Genomic DNA, 20,138 nt, shown 5'->3' with positions numbered 1-20,138 from the left:
GCCCCATTCACAGTTGAGCTCACTCAGTTTCGCTCAAGTCTGATTAGCAATTATTTTATATGTTTTTTTTTCTAATCAAGGGAGGCCATAGGCTCGCTGGCTTCCCTTGCATTCAATACTAGGGACGGCAACAATGCCATACTCTTTTTTGGCCATATAGCATCAGATAGATGGCATACACATAAAGAGACAGAGGGACGCTGTTTTGCTCACTCCGATGCTTTCTCCGGCGAGATTCAGCCTCTTGGAAAATTATGAAACACAGAGATGAAATATACAATATTTTTATTCTAGGTCCTATGAGCACATGCCACGGTAAATTAACGTGTGAATCCGCCACGTCACGTTTTTGATGCTAAGGCCCAGGACTATAGGGTCTGTCCTCTGTGCAGCAGGGTGAACGTTTGATGTCCCTAGGCATAAGCCTCTTATTTGGATGCCTCTAAGCATTTACAGGTAAATAAGACGAATCAGTGCCCACTGCCCAAGTGGTTTATTTCATTGGCGCTGTCCATGGTGCTGAAACTAAACTGGGCTCTACAGGTGGTCTGTGTATATGAAGTGAACCAAATTAAACTGTAGCCTATTGAGTGATCAACTCTTTCCAGGTCTTAGCCTACCTCCATTGTTGTGTGTTCCGTTACAAAAGACGGGATACTTGTGCTGAACCAACGAAGCCTGAATACTTGCGCGTTGTGCTTTAAAAAAACTAGTCTCGGATAAACCAGGCGTGTTATAGCTCCGTATGGACAGCAGATGTCCCCTCATCCCATATTTTCCGTCTGCGTGGCTGGGGATTTGCTCTCCCCTTCTACGTCATTGGAATCTCAAAATGGCTCCTGCTCACCGCCCAAATGGGGGCGGCTGCCGGTTTTTCTAATAACAAAAATTATACACGACCAGGCGACTGATATTCCCCCTTTTCCTGCCGCCGTCGCTCGGAATAGCAACCGTATTTTGATTATGCGTCATTCTGTAAGGAGGGATACTCTCTGAGATCATGATAGGCATAATAGCTAGACAAGGAAAAACGGGGAAAGAGCAAGCAAAGCTGAACCAGCCACCACAGCGTTTTTGTTATGGAGCAGTGGTGTAAGGAATGTGAATGACATGGAAAAGGCATATAATGTCTCTTCTCCACCGGCTTTCTGTGTTGGTGCGAACGAAAAGGGGAACAGCAGCACATATGTCACCCAGCCGCTGTCTCACGGTACCGCCGAAGCGGCAGCTCGTATCTCTAAACATGTCAGCAGGGACGCAACGGGTTGCAGTGACAGCAGGGAGTTGGGTGAAGCACGAGAGGATATTGGCCGTTCCACGGTTTTAGTTACTGACAGTCCATCCGGTGGCACTGTAAGCAATTGTGTTATTCCTGAGCAAGGTTGTGACTCTGCTACAAACGGGTTTACTGTGTCAACAATGGTAGGCGCCAAGGCAGGGAACTCCTCTGCTGTCGCTGCAGTGAATCGAGAGGAAATGGACGGGAATGCTCTCCAGAGGATTTCACTGGCAGAGAAGAACAAGGAATCCTCTGCAGAAGAAGTAGATGCCTGTCATCCACCATTGAACTTTGTGACAGCAGCTGAGACTGTAGAGTCATTGACACACTCCTGCAATGGACAGCTTGAACTGAGCTGCACAGCTGCCTCCCGGACTGTTCCAGAGGGGCTCTCGAATTGGGACACAGACAGTGTTATTCAGAGCACCCTCAGCAGTGATGCTGTTATTAGGCCACCGATTAACTGGAGTATGACCCCTGACAAGGAGGCCAAAATGGCAAATGGTGGATTATTTATAGGACACAGCAGCGCCAAGTTACACACAGAGACAGTTGTAACAATTATTTTGGATGGAGCTGCAACATGTCTCTCTAACACACAGTGTGAAAAACCCTCCTCAATTGCAATGAGTGCAAGGGAGGGACATCACGAATCCTGCAATATCAGAGTGGAACCTGATGGAGCCGGGGCCCAGCCTAGGACACAAGCTAACATAGCAGGAGATCTATCTGGTGGTGCTACATCCAATCTCACTTCTCAGGGTTTACCATCAAGCCCAGCACCAACGAAAGACCCCTGTAGGGTCACTGCTAAACCAGACACCATTCAGGGAGAGGAACCTTCAGCATCTGGTCACCTAGGAGATGATCTTTCTTCCAGACCCCATCCTCAGGCGCTCAGGACCAGGACTGTGCCCAACAGTGTGAGCTATGACTCCACCATTCTCAGTCCAGGGGATGAGGATGGGGAGACCTTCGCGGAGCTGGGGACCCAGGGCCACAGTGACCGCCGATTCATGGACGTCAGTCTGAGCTCCAGGAACACCTTTGAGTCCAGCAGACGTCAGTCTGCCCCAGGGGATATACCAGAGGGCCTGAGTGTAGTCTCGGCAGACCCCTCAGAACTGGCTTTACAGTCCAAAAGACCCGGCATTGCTGAGTATTTTGGCAGGTAAATGAGTTGTTGTATTTGTTGGCTGAGATTATTTGCATGGTGACAAGTGCATTTTCTGCAAGGAACGAGAGGTACAAACTTTGTCACTGTGTGCTTACTTCGCTTTACATCAAGGTTTGCCTTTTATACTCCGTATAGCCATATTATTGATGCAATTTAAACCCTTTAAAACAGTAGTCACTGCCATTAATCTTCCTCGCCTTGCAAAACTGTGTATTGGTATTGTAACGGCACACCAGGACATAACAAACAAAGCCAGCGACTAGAACTAGGCCTCTGTCTCATTCAACATTTAGAGCAGGCAGAGACCTGGTGGAAATGGAGCTAGCTGCAGTGAATACTGTAGTAACGGTGTTCCCACATACGGACATCCCCTAGGTTGTTACACTTTACAGTAGGTGCTAATGAATTAGAAACACTTCATTATTAGTTCATAGATAGTTTATACATCTCTAATAAATACTTAGACCATGATTGGTATAATATTGTGACATCAGCTGATGTAAGAAGGGCTTTATAAATACATTTGATTGATATAATATAATAAATAACAGTTTATGAGCTACTTATAACTCCTTTGTGAACCTTCATGTGAAGTGTTAACCCCTAGGTTTATGGTCCCGCATAGGATCAGGTGAAACTGATCCAATTGATTAAACAAGAGTGGCTGCATATCACTCCTTCAGTGGCAACTGAACTGACCATATCAGTATAACTTTTGTCCGATCTAGGAAGTGATTCAGAAAGACATTTAATAACCCTGATTTCTCAGTACGTCGACTCATCAAAACCGTTTAGCTGACAGGGGGAATAAAATAAGCGTGTCATCATTAAAAATTGCCCACTCATTGTCCTGGCTTTTCTGTCTGGTCAGGAGTTTATTTCCCAAGAAGCAGAGAGAGCCGAAGGGTCCGTCTCAGAATGTTCCTGGTTGGAAGCTGTTTGGGAAGGTTCCCGCTAGAGAGAGCGCTCCCAAGGACTCCAGGACCATACAGCAGGTTGGTGTCCCAGGCCCATATTCATGAATAAAGCATGTCAGATTAGGAGTGCTGATCTAGGATCAGCTGTGTCTTTTAGATCATAATGAAAAGGATTTCATTGACATGGAGGCCCTGGGCCCGTATACATAAAGCATATGAGAGTTAGAGTGCTGATCTAGGATCAGGTCATCCCTGTCCATATAATCTTATTCATTATTATTTGAAAGAAAAAACTGATCCTAGATCCACACTCCTACTCTGAGAAGCTTTTTGAATGTTGGCCCCGATGTCACTGGTACAGTAGTTATTCACAGACCTATTAACTGACCTAACTTCCTGTAAAGTATTGTGTATGGGTGAGAAAGCTATCTGACCCCGCCTGGAGGGAATCCAGCAAGTGCGTCATCTAGGAATGTACTAGTAAAGTCGAGGTGGATGCCATGAGCTCAATATTTAGCCTAGATAATTTTTTCCCACGTGCTAGTCAGGACTTAACCCTAATGAATAGGGATTATGTCAGCCTTACGTACCTAACCTCAATTTGTTAACATAGCTTAATGCTTTAAAGAAAGTAAAGGACTACAACTGTTTAATCTCCAAGTCATTTACACCCCTTCTGTTCAACTCCTTCACCTATGATACATTGCATTGCAGCCCTTTTGTTTTGTATCACACGATTCACTAGTTGCCACTTGAAACAGACACAGTAAAATTGCAGCCTTGTGCAACACGCAATGACACAGCATAACAATCATTCCCTACGCCCTATTCTGACAACTCACCTATACTTGTCTGACCAGGTAGCATACTGATAGCATCTCATGCTCACAGCTCGAGTAGATTCTTTAATGTCAGATATCATTTATTCTGAGAATCCTATAATAGAGTGCCTGGTAATAATGGCATCAGAGCTTATATATAGTGGTGTGACAAAGGCTTTAGTCGGCCTGTACTTGGCCTACTCCTTCCCAACACTGACGAGAGAGTAGGGTTCAGGTCATCCAGGTTGGAGCCTGGCAAGCCCTGGGGCCTGGCTCTGTCCCTGGGGCTGGCTAGCTGGCTGCCTGAGTAAAGAGTAGGTCTTATTCAAGGTGTATGCCTCTTGCCTGGTATGTTGAGCCTCGATTGAGCTTGAATTATGCCCATCTCCTGCCCTCAGCCCCTGGCTATGTCCTTCCTTCCTCTCTCTCCCTCTTCTCCTCACTCCCTGTCTCCCTCCCCTACCCTGCCATGCAGGTACAGGTCCGTCTCCACAGTCATGCCTGGATGGAAACAGACACTGAAGCCAGTTAAATGTTTCCCTTCACTGGATTAGTAGTGCACTCAACTCTAGTACATACAGCTGCAGACGAGATGAGAGATGAGAGTTTATAAGCCTCACTGTCCTACTGAGATTATGACTAAAAGAGAGTGACCTCATCTAGAGTGAGCTACACAGGTTAGAGTAGGGATCTAGGTGTCAGAGGGTCCATCTGTAATGTGTTCCAGAAATGTGCCGTATAGAAGCTCAGGTGATGATTTGATCCTTCATGCAGTTATTCTACCTGCAGGGGTAGGGATTGAATTGCATCTCCAACAGAGGCCCTTTCAATAAAGTTTCCTATCTTCCTTTCCAGTGCCAAAGGGCAAAGTTGCTTATGTGGATTGGACACTTTATTTGGATAGTCCGAATAGTCCATCGGTAGATGCTCTACAGGTGGTCATACGATCAACAAACTATCTGCTAAGGTTAAGGTTAAGGTTAGAGTTAGGTTTAGAATAAGGGTTAAGCTTAGGGCTAGGATAAGGGTTAAGGTTTGGGATAGGGTTAATAGATAGTTAGTTGGAATGTTACTGATAGTCTGTAGAGCATCTACAGATGGACTATCCAAATAAAGTGGTTACCCTGAATTACTTGACCGTCTTCTTTTTTTGATAGACACTTTGATAGACACTTTTGAACTGAGTTTAAACGTTGTTCTTCTTTCATCAGGAGAGTACTCCAGATGGTCTCACGTCTGTGTCCACACCAAATCTCTTAAGCGCAGGGGTATGGACTTTCTCGAGTTTCCTTTTCAGTCATCTTCTCAATCTCCTATCTGCATGGGGCTGCTAAGCAACCATTTCCATTGACCATACAACTCATGTCCATGCCCACCCTAGTACTAACAGAGTAGGGGGAAATGCATGCTGGGGGAGAAAATAATCATAATTTAATGCAGTATCAAAGTAATCTTCGACAATCACAAGGTCTCTGAGACTCTTGCCATAGCTCCAGCAGCTCATAGACTCTGTGGCTCAAAATGTTGAAATCTAGAGTGTTGTGATCCATTTTCCCTTACATACGTTCTCAAATGTGATAGATCTATTAGATTTGCCTGTATTCCTTATTATGGACAGCGAACGTTCAGGAAGCTACACAGACACAATGGAAACTAGATTAGAGCTCCTAGTTAAATTGTGTTTGAGGGCATTTAAAAAAAAACTATAAATGGTTAAATGAGTGAAAAATAGATGTCATTGTTGCAATTGTTTGACTAGGCAACATATTCTAACATCCTAAATTGACATGTTGAGTTGTTTTGCCATATTCAGTTATTTAATAATACGTTCATTTCCATAATGTGGGCAGTTTGTGTTACTACCTTACACAAGCTTGCATTTTCACCTCAAGCAACGAAGTGAAATTACACATTTTAACCTCAGATTGGTGAACTTAATATAAGCATTTATAGTCATCAAGATGACACTAAATCGATTGATTTAAATAAATGAATATCTTTGGTTTGGTTCCATTGATTTTATCATATGCTCTTGTCTGTCGCATGTATAACAATGCTGACCAGACTGCATGCGCGCAAGTTGATTTTGTCCACTTACACCAGACGCGCGATCAGGACACGCAGGTTGAAATATCAAAACAAACTCTGAACCAATTATATTAATTTGGGGACAGGTCGAAAAGGATTTAAGATTTATGGCAATTTAGCTAGCTAGCTTGCTGTTGCTAAATAAACATTGGGTTGTTATTTTACCTGAAATGCACAAGGTCCTCTACTTTGACAATTAATCCACAGATAAAACGGTCAACCGAGTTTGTTTCTAGTAATCTCTCCTCCTTCAGGCTTCTTCTTCTTTGGACTTTATATGGCGGTTGGCAACCAACTTTAAGGTGCATTACCACAACTGACTGAACTGGAGTGTGGACCTCAGTTCATCTTTCAATCACCCACGATGGTATATGCTCCTAAAAACCAATGAGGAGATGGCACGTAGGTATATTCTCCTAAAAACCAATGAGGAGATGGGAGAGGCAGGACTTGCAGCACGTTGTGCTTTACAAATAGAACCATGTTCTATTTTTAGCGCCTGGCTACGTAGACGTGCGCGATAATTGAATAACATATATGTGTACATTTATTTTGCGATGCTCGCGCATGCGACTCAAGCGCTGTGGTCAGCATGTAAGAACGTGGTTGTCCTTTTCGAACTCAAATGGCAATGGGAAAATCAGGGCGCACTCTTTCTAAAAGCCTCTGGCCACAAACAAATACACAGATTTGACAGTCAAGACGTCACTCAAATGAGAACCAACCCATCACTATGTAGAACTACCTGTGGAGCAATTATTTGTTGAAATTATCCATTGTTGTTTACTTTTTCGTATTGGTCATCTACCGTAAACTTTGTCCCACAGGGCGATGAGTTGATAAATGGCCACTACAGGTTCTTATCTATTGACTGGTAGTATACCCAAGGTCGTTGTCGTTTGTCTTTCAGAAGAGCGAAAAATGGTAGCGGCAGACAATTGCCCCAGTACCATTGATTTACATACAATATCCATGTAAGTGATTCCTCTGTGCACGCTATTGATTACAGTAGAACAAGCTTATCCATTTCTGTCTGGCGTGACTGCTTGACAAATGTTGATGCATGAGCAGTTTTTAAGTTACTAATTTAGCAAAATACAAGGAATCTGAACACAAGCGTGACAAGTGTGTAGGGAGTCATTTTTATGTCTTGGTCTTCAACATGCAGTATCACAATTTATTTCAGCATATTGATATATGAATTTGGACATTTAAAACCAGTGTTTTTACACGGCTATAAATCAAAATGACATGACAGGAAGCAGCTACTGTACCATTTTCAACTTGTGTCTTAAGAATGTAGATGTTACTTTTAACATAATTTTTCAACAATCCTCTACTTAATTATGTAAATACTACTGCATGAGCCCAAAAATGTGCAATGATTGATTGATTTTGATGATATTAGTGAAATCGGGAAAATTACTAAGAATTGCTAAGATTTTTGGTTTACCTTACATTGATATATTTGACTTGACATTTATTAATAAACGCAGTTGATTACATGATGATTGTATATACACTTTGACATTACAAGTGGTCCCAGAGATCTATATGCTTTTCTGGTATACACTTTGTGATTATATATGATAGTGTGCCTCTAGAAAAGCATTGGTGTTTGTTAAACACAGTTCAACTCTGACCTTTTCTAAGTACTATAGGACAGCAGCAATCAAATGGTGAAAAAGCAGTGCCTATTTCTCCACTTTTACTATGGTGGCTGTTATTCTTCACTGGTTTTGGTAGATCTCACTCTCCTGAGACGGCACTCCCCTCCTCCGCCCTTACCAGCCTTTTCTTCTGATAGCCCCCTTTGTAACTACTACCCATACATGTCTTGAAGGGGCCACAACACAAGACAATGTAGCCATTGACATCCATACAGTAGCCGTTTCATGCATTGTGAAAAGGTAAGCCTTGTTTTGTGTAGTGGAGCTGAGGGATGTATGGTGATACATCTAGTCACTTGGTCTATTAGATAGTCAATGCACCAACTTGCACGAAACAAACGCATTTGATATCAGGGGCATTTATTGACCCCTTAGACATGACTCATGATGTACAGTTGAAGTCGGAAGTTTACATACACCTTAGCCAAATACATTTAAACTCAGTTTTTCACAACAAGGGTAAGACCTAGTCTTAGGTCAGTTAGGATCACCAATTTATTTTAAGAATTAAATGAAATTGTTTAACTTGGGTAAAATGTTTCAGGTAGCCTTCCACAAGCTTCCCACAAAAAGTTGGGTGAATTTTGGCCCATTCCTCCTGACAGAGCTGGTGTAACTGAGTCAGGTTTGTAGGCCTCCTTGCTTGCACACGCTTTTTCAGTTCTACCCACAAATTTTCTATATGATTGAGGTCAGGGCTTTGTGATGGCCACTCCAAAGCCATTTTGCCACAACTTTGGAAGTATGCTTGGGATCATTGTCCATATGAAAGACCCATTTGCGACCAAGCTTTAACTTCCTGACTGATGTCTTGAGATGTTGCCTCAATATATCCACATAATTTTCCTTCTTCATGAAGCCATCTATTTTCTGAAGTGCACCAGTCCCTCCTGCAGCAAAGCACCACCACAACATGATGCTGCCACCCCGTGCTTCACGGTTGGGATGATGTTCTTTGGCTTGCAAGCGTCCCCCTTTTTCCTCCAAACATAACGATGGTCATTATGGCCAAACAGTTCTATTTTTGTTTCCTCAGACCAGAGGACATTTCTACAAAAAATACCATCTTTGTCCCCATGTGCAGTTGCAAACCGTAGTCTGGATTTTTTATGTCGGTTTTATAGCTGCTGAGCAGCTTTCAGGTTATGTCGATATAGGACTCGTTTTACTGTGGATATAGATACTTTTGTACCTGTTTCCTCCAGCATCTTCACAAGGTCCTTTGCTGTTGTTCTGGGATTGATTTGCACCTTTCGCACCACAGTATGTTAATTTCTAGGAGACAGAACGCGTCTCCTTCCTGAGCTGTATCATTTCTGCGTGGTCCCATGGTGTTTATACTTGCTTGCTATTGTTTGTACAGATGAACGTGGTACGTTCAGTCGTTTGGAAATTGCTCCCAAGGATGAACCAGACTTGTGGAGGTCTGCAATTTCTTTCTGAGGTCTTGGCTGATTTCTTTTGATTTTCCCATGATGTCAAGCAAAGAGGCACTGAGTTTGAAGGTAGGCCTTGAAATACATCCACAAGTTCACCTCAAATTGACTCAAATGATGTCAATTAGCCTATCAGAAGCTTCTAAAGCCATGACATCATTTTCTGGAATTTTCCAAGCTGTTTAAAGGCACAGTCGACCTAGTGTATGTAAACTTCTGACCCACTGGAATTGTGATACTGTGAATTCAATGTGAAACAATCTGTAAACAATTGTTGGAAAAATGACTTGTGTCATGCATAAAGTAGATGTCCTAACCGACTTGTCAAAACTGTAGTTTGTTAACAAGAAATGTGTGGAGTGGTTGAAAAACAATTTTTAATGACTCCAACCTAAGTGTATGTAAACTTCTGACTTCAACTGTAACACCCTAAGGATGCTCTCTCTCGACCTCTCTCCAGATCGCTCTCCACAGTCATCAACAACCATCACACACTCCACAGTCCCTCCATTTTCTCCCCCTCCAACCATCACACACTATTCTCTCTCTCTAATTCCTCTCTCTCTCTCCCTCCCCAGACACATAGGCTGCTGCCTGCATGGGCCTTGTGATTTCCACAAGCCTGTCAGCTGATTCTGTCACCCCTCACGGCTAAAGACACTATCTTTCCTCCTTTTCAAATGTAAACCCAAGAGGCTAGTTGACCTGTATTTGGGCTGTGTTTTCTAGGACCTATAGGAATTCAGGTTTTTGATGTATCTGCAGGAGTTTGAGGCCAGGGTGGGCAAGGCTGGGCCTGGGGGAACGTCAGCTGGGACATCCCCTACTCAGCCTCAACAGGGCCGGAGGAAGAACCTGGAGTTTGAGCCACTGTCCACCACAGCTCTTATACTGGAGGACAGGCCTGCGTAAGTCCACACTATCTCTCCCTCTGACTCTCTCTCCACTTTATTTCTGTCACATCTTTCCATTTCTTTGTCTGTTCCTTCTGTTCTTGTTTATTATGCCCTCCAGTCCTTGCAGAGGGAAAAGGCCAAATGTTTTGAGAAAGGTTAGACCTACAGTGGCTTGCGAAAGTTTTCACACCCCTTGGCATTTTTCCTATTTTGTTACCTTACAACCTGGAATTAAAATAGGATTTTTAGGGGGTTTGTATAATTTGTTTTACACAACATACCACTTTGAAGATGCCAAACATTTTTTTATTGTGAAACAAACAAGAAATAAGACAAAAAAACTGAAAACTTGAGTGTGCATAACTATTCACCCCCCAAAAGTCAATACTTTGTAGAGCCACCTTTTGCAGCAATTACAGCTGCAAGTCTCTTGGGGTATGTCTCTATAAGCTTGGCACATCTAGCCACTGGGATTTTTGCCCTTCAAGGAAAAACTTCTCCAGCTCCTTCAAGTTGGATGAGTTCCGAAGATATACAGCAATCTTTAAGTCATACCACAGATTCTCAATTGGATTGAGGTCTGGGCTTTGACTAGGCCATTCCAAGACATGTAAATGTTTCCCCTTAAACCACTTGAGTGTTGCTTCAGCAGTATGCTTAGGGTCATTGTCCTGCTGGAAGGTGAACCTCCATCCCAGTCTCAAATCTCTGGAAGACCAAAACAGGTTTTCCTCAAGAATTGTCCTGTATTTAGCGCCAACCATCATTCCTTCAATTCTGACTAGTTCCCAGTCCCTGCCGGTGAAAAACATCCCCACAGCCACCACCATGCTTCACTGTGGGGATGGTATTCTCGGGGTGATGAGAGGTGTTGGGTTTGCGCCAGACATAGCGTTTTCCTTGATGGCCAAAAAGCTACATTTAGTCGCATCTGACCATAGTACCTTCTTCCATATGTCTTGAGAGTCTCCCACATGCCTTGTGGCGAACACCAAACATGTTTGCTTATTTTTTTCTGGGCTACTCTTCCGTAAAGCCCTGCTCTGTGGAGTGTACGGCTTAAAGTGGTCCTATGGACAGATACTCCAATCTCCACTGTGGAGCTTGCAGCTCCTTCAGGGTTATCTTTGGTCTCTTTTTTGCCTCTCTGATTAATACCCTACTTGCCTGGTCCATGAGTTTTGGTGTGCGTCCCTCTCTTGGCAGGTTTGTTGTGGTGCCATATTCTTTCAAATTTTTAATAATGGATTTAATGGTGGTCCGAGGCATGTTCAAAGTTTCTGATATATTTTTATAACCCAACCTTGATCTGTACCACAACTCCACAACTTTGTCCCTGACCTGTTTGGTGAGCTTCTTGGTTTTCATAGTGCTGCTTGCTTGGTGGTGCCCCTTGCTTAGTGGTGTTGCAGACTCTGGGGCCTTTCAGAACAGAACAGGTATGTATACTGAAATGGTGTGACAGATCATGTGACACTTCGTTTGCACACAGGTGGACTTTATTTTAACTAATTATGTGACTTCTGAAGGTAATTGGGTGCTCCAGATCTTATTTAGGGGCTTCATGGCAAAGGGGGTGAATACATATGCACGCACCACTTTTCCGTTTTTAATTTTTTATACTTTTTTGAAACAAGATATTTTTTTAATTTCACTTCACCAATTTGGACTATTTTGTGTATGTCCATTACATGAAATCCAAATAAAAATCCATATAAATTACAGGTTGTAATGCAACAAAATAGGAAAAATGCCAAGGGGGTGAATACTTTTGCAAGGCACTGGATCTATATTACACACAATACATTATTTTCAACTAGGCTCAGGCCAGGGTGTGGTGTCTATTAAGAACACAGTGAGAAGCACACAGCGCCCAAAAACAAGTGGTGTTGAGTTTCTCTGTCTGTGAGACTCCTTGGTCACCTCAGCTGCTCTCTCTGATCCAAGACCTCAGGACCTCATTAAGAATAGATATATGAAATCTGAGTGTGTTGCCTGAACCATAACAAACACACTGTCTGCAAGGCAAAGTCAGTCTTTCTGTTTGTAGGTGTTAATCTCTCTTTAATCCTCAATGTGTTGAACTTGACTAAAAGTAACCATTTTGTGTCCTCGGTTATGTGATATGCACTGATTACGGTGAAATTGACACTGACAGACACTGATACCGTGTCTCCTCTGCTCTCTCGGCAGGAACCTTCCTGCCAAGTCTGTGGAGGAGGCCCAGCGTCACCGCCAGGAGTATGACGAGATGGTGGCCGAGGCCAAGAAGAGAGGTACTGTTTAATGGCATTTCTCTCTCACCCCTTCCATTTCACTGTCTTTTCAGGGCTGTGCAATGGAGGTCAGCCGCATTTGACCTGTCCACTGTATAGACCTCCAGATGTTACTTCGCTCATTCTGTCAGTTGAATCTGTTGCTAAAGCCAGAACTTGAACATACTTTTGCCACTTTACATCATGATAACAATTGTAAAGCAGAAGGAAAAGAAAATATATATATTTTTACGCATTTATAAGCATCTGTTAACATTTATAAGCATTTCTAATGGCGTATTCATTAAAAGTTATTATGAAGTGTAACCAAAGGATTTGTGCCCCCCTCCCCACAGAATTGAAGGAGGCCCAGAGGAAGAGGAAAGAGATGAAGGAGAGGTTTAAGCAGGAGGAAAGCATCGCCAACGCCATGGTGGTCTGGAACAACGACATCCTGCCCAACTGGGAAAACACGTGAGTTAGCTAGCTAGTCACTTCCTGCTAAACAACTCTCCACTGGCATGGGGAAGCGATGGAGAGTATCCAGTCAGTACAGTGGCGGTCGGTGCCGTTTAAGATGAGGGATGATGATACATTTTTTATGAGCATGGCCTTGTTTCTATTACAGCATATTGGATGACTGTCATTCATATTCCATTCACCCAGCTCAATGTAACATCGATAGGTTTCGGCTACTACATGATACTCAAATTTTCCCTTTACCCATCATGATGTTGCTACAACCTAGCCTATGAATGAAAGTTTACAACGTAGGTGCACAGATAGAGAATTTTGAGTATTCAAGATGACAGACAGTGACACATTATTGCCTGCAAATGAGAGTTTCTATTGGATAAATTCCGTTATTGTTATCCCCGTTTCATTCCGTTTGCTTCCGCTTAAGAAACATTTTTCAACCGAATCGGCAAAATGGATACACCCCTGATCACATGCAAACACAGTTCACTTTCATAGCAGCCACATAAAAACAGCATGATCACTTTGCTCGTTGTATATATAATTCCTTCTCCCAACGATCTGCGCGCTCTCCTCCTCTCACATTTCCCCTTCGCTTGTGGACTTCAGTGCACAACACATCAGCTGTCTGTGACCAGGCAAAAAAAACTTTCCAAGCCTTCAAATCATGACCATTGACCGCTAACCGCTACACACAGCCTACATTGTTGTCACATCATAGTCATGCAGTACAGTGTACAGTCAGAAAGCAGTTTAGCAGTTACACTGGTGTGCCCCGGTGGCAATAACTTAATAAAAGCTTACCTTGACTTGGAAGAGTTCCAGTGTTGGATAGCCATAGCCAGCTGGCTAACTTAGCATCCCTCTCTGTTTGAGCCGAGTGTTTGAGTAGGCTAAACTAGCTAGCTAGCTGCATTCATGAGCTAAGTGAAAGTAAAAAAAAAATACTACCAAATCTCTCTCTCTCTTGCTTCTCCTTAATTTTGGAAGAAATTAATTTGTTAACAGTTGAACTATTGTCTTTGTCTCTCTTTGAGTCAACTACTCACCACATTGTATGCACTGCAGTGCTAGCTGTAGCTTATGCTTTCAGTACTAGATTCATTCTCTGATCCTTTGATTGGGTGGACAACATGTCAGTTCATGCTGCAAGCCCTGATAGGTTGGAGGGCGTCCTCTGGAAGTTGTCATAATTACTGTGTAAGTCTATGGAAGGGGGTGAAAATCATGAGCATCCTAGGTTTTGTTTTGAAGTTAATGTACCCCGAGGAGGACAGAAGCTAACTGTCCTGTGGCTTCACCATGGCGTTACCCTACAGAGTGCTGGTGATCTTACTGTAGACCTTCATTGCAAAACAGTGTTTTAATCAATTATTTGGTTTTAGCTATGAGGAGGACGGTCCTTCACCCTCTGAGGAGCCTCCTCTGGTACAGTATTCAGTCAGTCAGTTTTTCTGCCAGTCAGCCATTTAATTAGCCAGCCAGACAGCCAATCAGTCAGTGAACCAGTCGACTCAATCAGCCAGTCAGTAACTTGGTCAGTAAACCAGTCGGTCAGTAGGCTTGTAGGCATAGGTCAGGGCTCCCATGTGCAGCAGACCCATGCCAGTCTGTTTGTGTCCCCCTGTAGGCGTAACACTCGACGGGTGCGAGAGCTCTGGTGGCAGGGCTTGCCCCCCAACGTCCGAGGAAAGGTCTGGAGCCTGGCCATAGGCAACGAGCTCAACATCACCCCAGGTATGTAATGGTGTTTCAATAGTCATAACTCCTAGAACGCCCAGCATAATTCAGTATTCCCAATGGCAGAATAGGATCAGATTTGCATTCAGAAAAATACATGCAAAGTCAAGTTATGTGTCAATACACATAAAGTACATTGGAATGTATTAACATGGCCAATGTTGTACATTTAAAGATGTAGTGCGCGGGTATTGTTTGTTTTCTAACAAAACAAGCACTTTCCCCACTTTCAGCTGGAGTATATGTACCAGCCTGTTGTGTTGTGAGTGGAAGGAATTTCTGGATTGCCTCCATGTTTCACTGCCAGAAAGTGCCTTTGTGGTTTACAGAAAAATGCCAAGTAGACGTCCTGACTCATTGAGAGAGTAATCTTCTTTCCTTTTCTACAGAGCTGTATGAAATATTCCTCTCCAGAGCAAAGGAGAGATGGAGGAGTTTCAGTGAGACGGGTTCAGAAACAGAGGCTGACGGTTGGTCTGAGGCGGGGGTGGGGTGGGTGGGTGGGGGGGGGACAAGACTGTGAATCTCAGCCTCACACACACACATCCATTCTCCTCTCTTCCTGTTTGAGACAAAGCTATTTCCTCTCGTTGCTTTTACATCTGAGGTCCTTGACACATTGTGGAACTAAAACTTAGCAGTGCTGCCGCCACATTGGCGTCACATTACTGCACAAATCCCCCTCACTCAGCAGCCATTTGCAGGCTTGGTGCAAAGGCTTTCTGTTGTTTTTCCTCTAGTGATCTGTAAAGCGCCTGTTTCTACCATCATGTCAGACTGTCTGCCCATTGGTCCAGTACTGAGAGTCAATAGTGACACATTCAAAGCGCTAACATCTGTAGCGCATTAGAAAGACTGTGTTTTTGCCAACGAGAGCCTTAGGAGATGGATCCAACAGGATTTAATAGAGCTGAACAGAGAGATTTGCAGCCTGTCTCCTCTTGGCATCGTTTTAGGTTACAAAATATTGGCACTGCATCAGTGTCTCTGTATCGGTCATTGATTGCTGAGTTACTCGGCCAATCATGCACAAACAACGATACAGAGAGGTCAGACAAGCTGGAGATCAGTTTATTGTAGCAAACTGAAATGGTTCCGTTTTATCCTTTCTCTTATGATGTTTTTAACATAATTTGTTCATGTTTCGATCCGAGATGGGGCATCGCTGGCAGACAGAGAGTCCAGTCTGGACCTGATCAAGCTGGACATATCCCGCACATTCCCTCCTCTTTTTATCTTCCAGAAGGTACAGTAAATATCTTACCCCGTGTGTGTGTGTGTGTGTGTGTGTGTGTGTGTGTGTGTGTGTGTGTGTGTGTGTGTGTGCGCTCCATGGCATTTCTCATCCTCTGATTGTCTTCAACCACAGGGTGGGCCATATCATGATCTCCTCCACAGTGTGCTGGGGGCCTACACCTGTTACAGACCTGACGTGGGATATGTGAGTAACACGTCAAAACAGCACTATTTGTCCTTATTTTCTCCCATACTACGGGGGTTGTAAAGTGAAATGGCGGCTCTGTTCTCGTTCAGGTCCAGGGCATGTCCTTCATAGCTGCAGTGTTAATCCTCAACCTGGAGGAAGCTGATGCCTTCATCGCATTCGCTAACCTGCTCAACAAACCCTGTCAGCTGGCCTTTTTCAGAGTGGACCATGATCTGGTGAGGCCCACTTCCACAAGGACCACTGTGGAAAATTGTCCTCTCTCTAAAACGACTTTAACAGGACTGAGTTAGTCATCACTGAATCTCTCGCTACCGTTCTTCTTCTCTAGATGCTGAAATACTTTGCTGCATTCGAGGTGTTCTTTGAAGAGAACCTCCCAAGACTATTTAACCACTTCCAGAGCTCCAACCTCACCCCAGATCTCTATCTCATAGACTGGTAAGTACCTATGGGATCTCTGTGAACATTTGAAAGTATGTAGCAGCTCTCTTTAGTGTGGCCTTCAACTTTTAGTTCCAGTCATGCTATCAGCTCAGTATTCACAGTTATAAGAGCACAGCTACTGTAAACTCTAGATTAAATAATCTACAGTCACCATTCTGCTAACTGCCACTTTTGTGCGTGTGTGCGTGTGTGTGTGTGTGGTGAACTTGCTTGCGTTCGTTCGTTTGTGAATGCATGCTTCTGTGTCTGTGTACAGGATCTTCACTCTGTACAGTAAGTCGTTGCCATTGGACGTGGCGTGTCGCGTGTGGGATGTGTTCTGTCGTGACGGCGAGGAGTTCCTGTTCCGGACGGGTCTGGGGATTCTGCGTCTGTATGAGGACGTGCTCCTACAGTTGGATTTCATCCGCAGCGCCCAGTTTCTGACACGCCTCCCTGAGGATATAGGCTCAGATAGGCTGTTCGCCTGCATTGCGGCCGCGCCCATGCTCAATGGAAACAGAAAATGGTCCCAGGTCAGTTCCTCTAAACAGAAGAAGACATGAATGTGAGAAAATGGATACGTTTGCGCGGAGTGACAATAAACATACAAGAATGTTATTATGTGGTTGGGTTGAAGCCATTTCTGTAGCCTATTGAGTGAACAGGTTAAATTCCTCAAAAATAGCCTGTAGTTATGTCCAGTCGCTGGTCTGTCCGTCCGTCACATGTGCCACTTGTGTGGCCAGGAGCAGTTTAGAAATTACACATAACTCAGCCACTGCTATATGGAAGACATCTTTATCATAGATTCGCACTTGTTGGGTCCAACAATTCATATACTACACCACCTACAGGTGAATGAATGTACATTGAGTACACAAAACATTAGGAACACCTTCCCTTTTGCCCCACAGAACAGCCTCAATTCATCGGGGCATGGTCTCTACAAGGTGTCGAAAGCGTTCCACAGGAATGCTAGCCCATGTTCACTCCAATGCTTCCCACAGTTGTGTCAAGTTAGCTGAATGTCATTTGGGTGGTGGACCACTCTTGACACACACAGGAAACTGTTGAGCGTGGAAAACCCCAGCAGCGTTGCAGTTCTTGACACAAACTAGTGCGCCTGGCACGTACTAGCATACTTTGTTCAGAGGCACTTAAATATTTTGGCTTGCCCATTCACCCTCTGAATGGCACACATACATAATCCGTGTCTCAATTGTCTCGAGGCTTAAAAATCATGATTTAACCTGTCTCCTCCCCTTCATTTACACTGACTGGAGTGGATTGAACAAGTGACATCAATAAGGGATCAGTCTACTGTATATCATCGATAAGAGCAGATGTTCTTAATGTTTTGTATACTCGGTGTATGTCAGTTACAGAAATAAATTGGAAAGAACCTGTATGATAGTCTGCTTTTTTTGTGGAAATGTAGGCTACACAGCACCACCTACAGGTGTTTATTTATTGTGTTTGCCTAAAAAGAATGACCGGTTGCAGTTTTATGCTAAGATTTGCTCTCTCCTCTCCAGGTATTTCACGCGTTGATAAAGGACAACAAGGACATGGACAGGAATTGCAACCCAGCACTTAAGAGTTTATGATTCAGCAGTGGAACATTTGAATGATCATGTTCCTCTCTTTAATTGAGAGGCTTTGATCACCTTAGATTGGTCATGGTAAATGGACCTCAAAGAATTTCATACTTGAAGATGGAGGCCTTGAACACCATTGGCAATTTGATTGAATTTAGCGTATTTATGGTAGTATATCATGAATATACAGTACCAGTCAAAAGTTTGGACAGACCTACTCATTCAAGGGTTTTTCTTTTTTACTATTATTGTAGAATAATAGTGAAGACATCAAAACTATGAAATAACGTATATGGAATCATGTAGTGTTGAACAAGTCCAAATAGATTTTAGATTCTACAAAGTAGCCATGCTTTGTCTTGACGACAGCTTTGCACACTCTTGGCATTCTCTCAACCAGTTTCACCTGGAATGCTTTTCCAACAGTCTTGAAGGGGTTCCTACACATGCTGAGCACTTGTTGGCTGCTTTTCCTTCACTCTGCAGTCCAACTCATTCCAAACCATCTCAATTGGGTTGAGGTCGGGGGATTGTGGAGGCCAGGTCATCTGATGCGGCAGTCCATCACTCTCCTTCTTGGTCAAATAGCCCTTACACAGCCTGGAAGTGTGTTGTGTCATTGTCCTGTTGAAAAACAAATGATAGTAACACTAAGCGCAAACCAGACGGTATGGCGTATCGCTGCAGAATTCTGTGGTAGCCATGCTGGTTAAGTGTGCCATGAATTCTAAATAAATCACTGACAGTGTCACCATCAAAGCACCATCACACCTCCATGCTTCACGGCCAGAACTACACATGGAGATCATCCATTCATCGACTGCGTCTCACAAAAACACGACGGATGGGACCAAAAATCTCAAATGTGGACTCATTAGACCAAAGGACAGATTTCCACCAGTCTAATGTCCATTGCTTGTGTTTCTTGGCCCAAGCATGTCTCTTCTTATTATTGGTGTTGTTTAGTAGTGGTTTCTTTGCAGCAATTCAACCATGAAGGCCTGATTCACACAGTCTCCTGTGAACAGTTGATGTTGAGATGTGTCTGTTACTTGAACTCTGAAGCATTTATTTAGGCTGCAATCTGAGGTGCAGTTAACTCCAATGAACTTGTCCTCTGCAGCAGAGGTAACTCTGGGTCTTCCTTTCCTGTGGTGGTCCTCGTGAGAGCCAGTTTCATCATAGCGCTTGATGGTTTTTGAAACTGCACTTGAAGAAACTTTCAAAGTTCTTGTAATTTTCCAGATTGACTGACCTTCATGTCTTAAAGTAATGATGGATTTTCGTTTCTATTTGTTTATTTGAGCTGTTCTTGCCATAATATGGACTTGGTCTTTTACCAAATAAGGCTATCATCTGAAAACCACCCCCACCCCTGTCAAAACACAACTGATTGGCTCAAACACATTAAGAAGGAAAGAAATTCCACAAATGTACTTTTATCAAGGCACACCTGTTAATTGAAATGCATTCCAGGTGACTACCACATGAAGCTGGTTGAGAGAATGCCAAGAATGTGCAAAGCTGCCATCAAAGCAAAGGGTGGCTACTTTGAAGAATCTCAAATGTAAAATAAATGTGTTTGACACTTTTTTGGTTACTACAAGATTCCATATGTTAATTCATAGTTTTGATGTCTTTACTATTATTCTAAAATAATAGTAAAAATAAAGAAAAACCCTTGAATGAATAGGTGTCCAAACTTTTGTCTGGTACTGTATGATGTCTTACTGAAGTTAGACCCAATTCATTACATCTATCTAGTCCCATTCCAAAAGTCTGGAGTTTCTTAATTGAGTGAGGCCCTTAGTTACACCTGTGGATTTGATCTCACTACCATAAGATATTTAATGAAAATGCACCTCCAAGCATAGATTTACAGTATATGATTTAATGGACCAAGCCAATATA

General features: G+C 43.3%; 1 protein-coding gene across 2 annotated transcripts; it reads left to right on the top strand.

Annotated features, from left to right (window-relative positions):
* The first annotated feature begins 812 nt into the window (after positions 1-812).
* tbc1d12b (TBC1 domain family, member 12b) lies at positions 813-18,495 on the top strand. 2 transcript variants are annotated; one of them, XM_020460932.2, is made up of 14 exons: positions 813-2,450; positions 3,328-3,451; positions 5,406-5,462; positions 10,154-10,296; positions 12,478-12,560; positions 12,896-13,013; positions 14,647-14,753; positions 15,146-15,226; positions 15,911-16,002; positions 16,126-16,197; positions 16,290-16,418; positions 16,532-16,641; positions 16,904-17,162; positions 18,165-18,495. In XM_020460932.2, the coding sequence occupies exons 1-14, from the start codon at positions 1,111-1,113 to the stop codon at positions 18,234-18,236; spliced, it is 2,787 nt and encodes a 928-aa protein (XP_020316521.1). In that variant the 5' UTR covers positions 813-1,110; the 3' UTR covers positions 18,237-18,495. The 2 variants fall into 2 exon arrangements, with proteins under 2 accessions (XP_020316521.1, XP_020316522.1); XM_020460933.2 differs by lacking the exon at positions 5,406-5,462 and having other exon boundaries at positions 814-2,450.
* Positions 18,496-20,138: the final 1,643 nt, after the last annotated feature.

This window comes from Oncorhynchus kisutch, linkage group LG25, assembly GCF_002021735.2.
Source record: "Oncorhynchus kisutch isolate 150728-3 linkage group LG25, Okis_V2, whole genome shotgun sequence".
Lineage (NCBI taxonomy): Eukaryota > Metazoa > Chordata > Actinopteri > Salmoniformes > Salmonidae > Oncorhynchus > Oncorhynchus kisutch.
The sequence above is the reverse complement of the archived record's forward strand: the minus strand, read 5'-3'. Positions and strand labels throughout refer to the sequence as shown.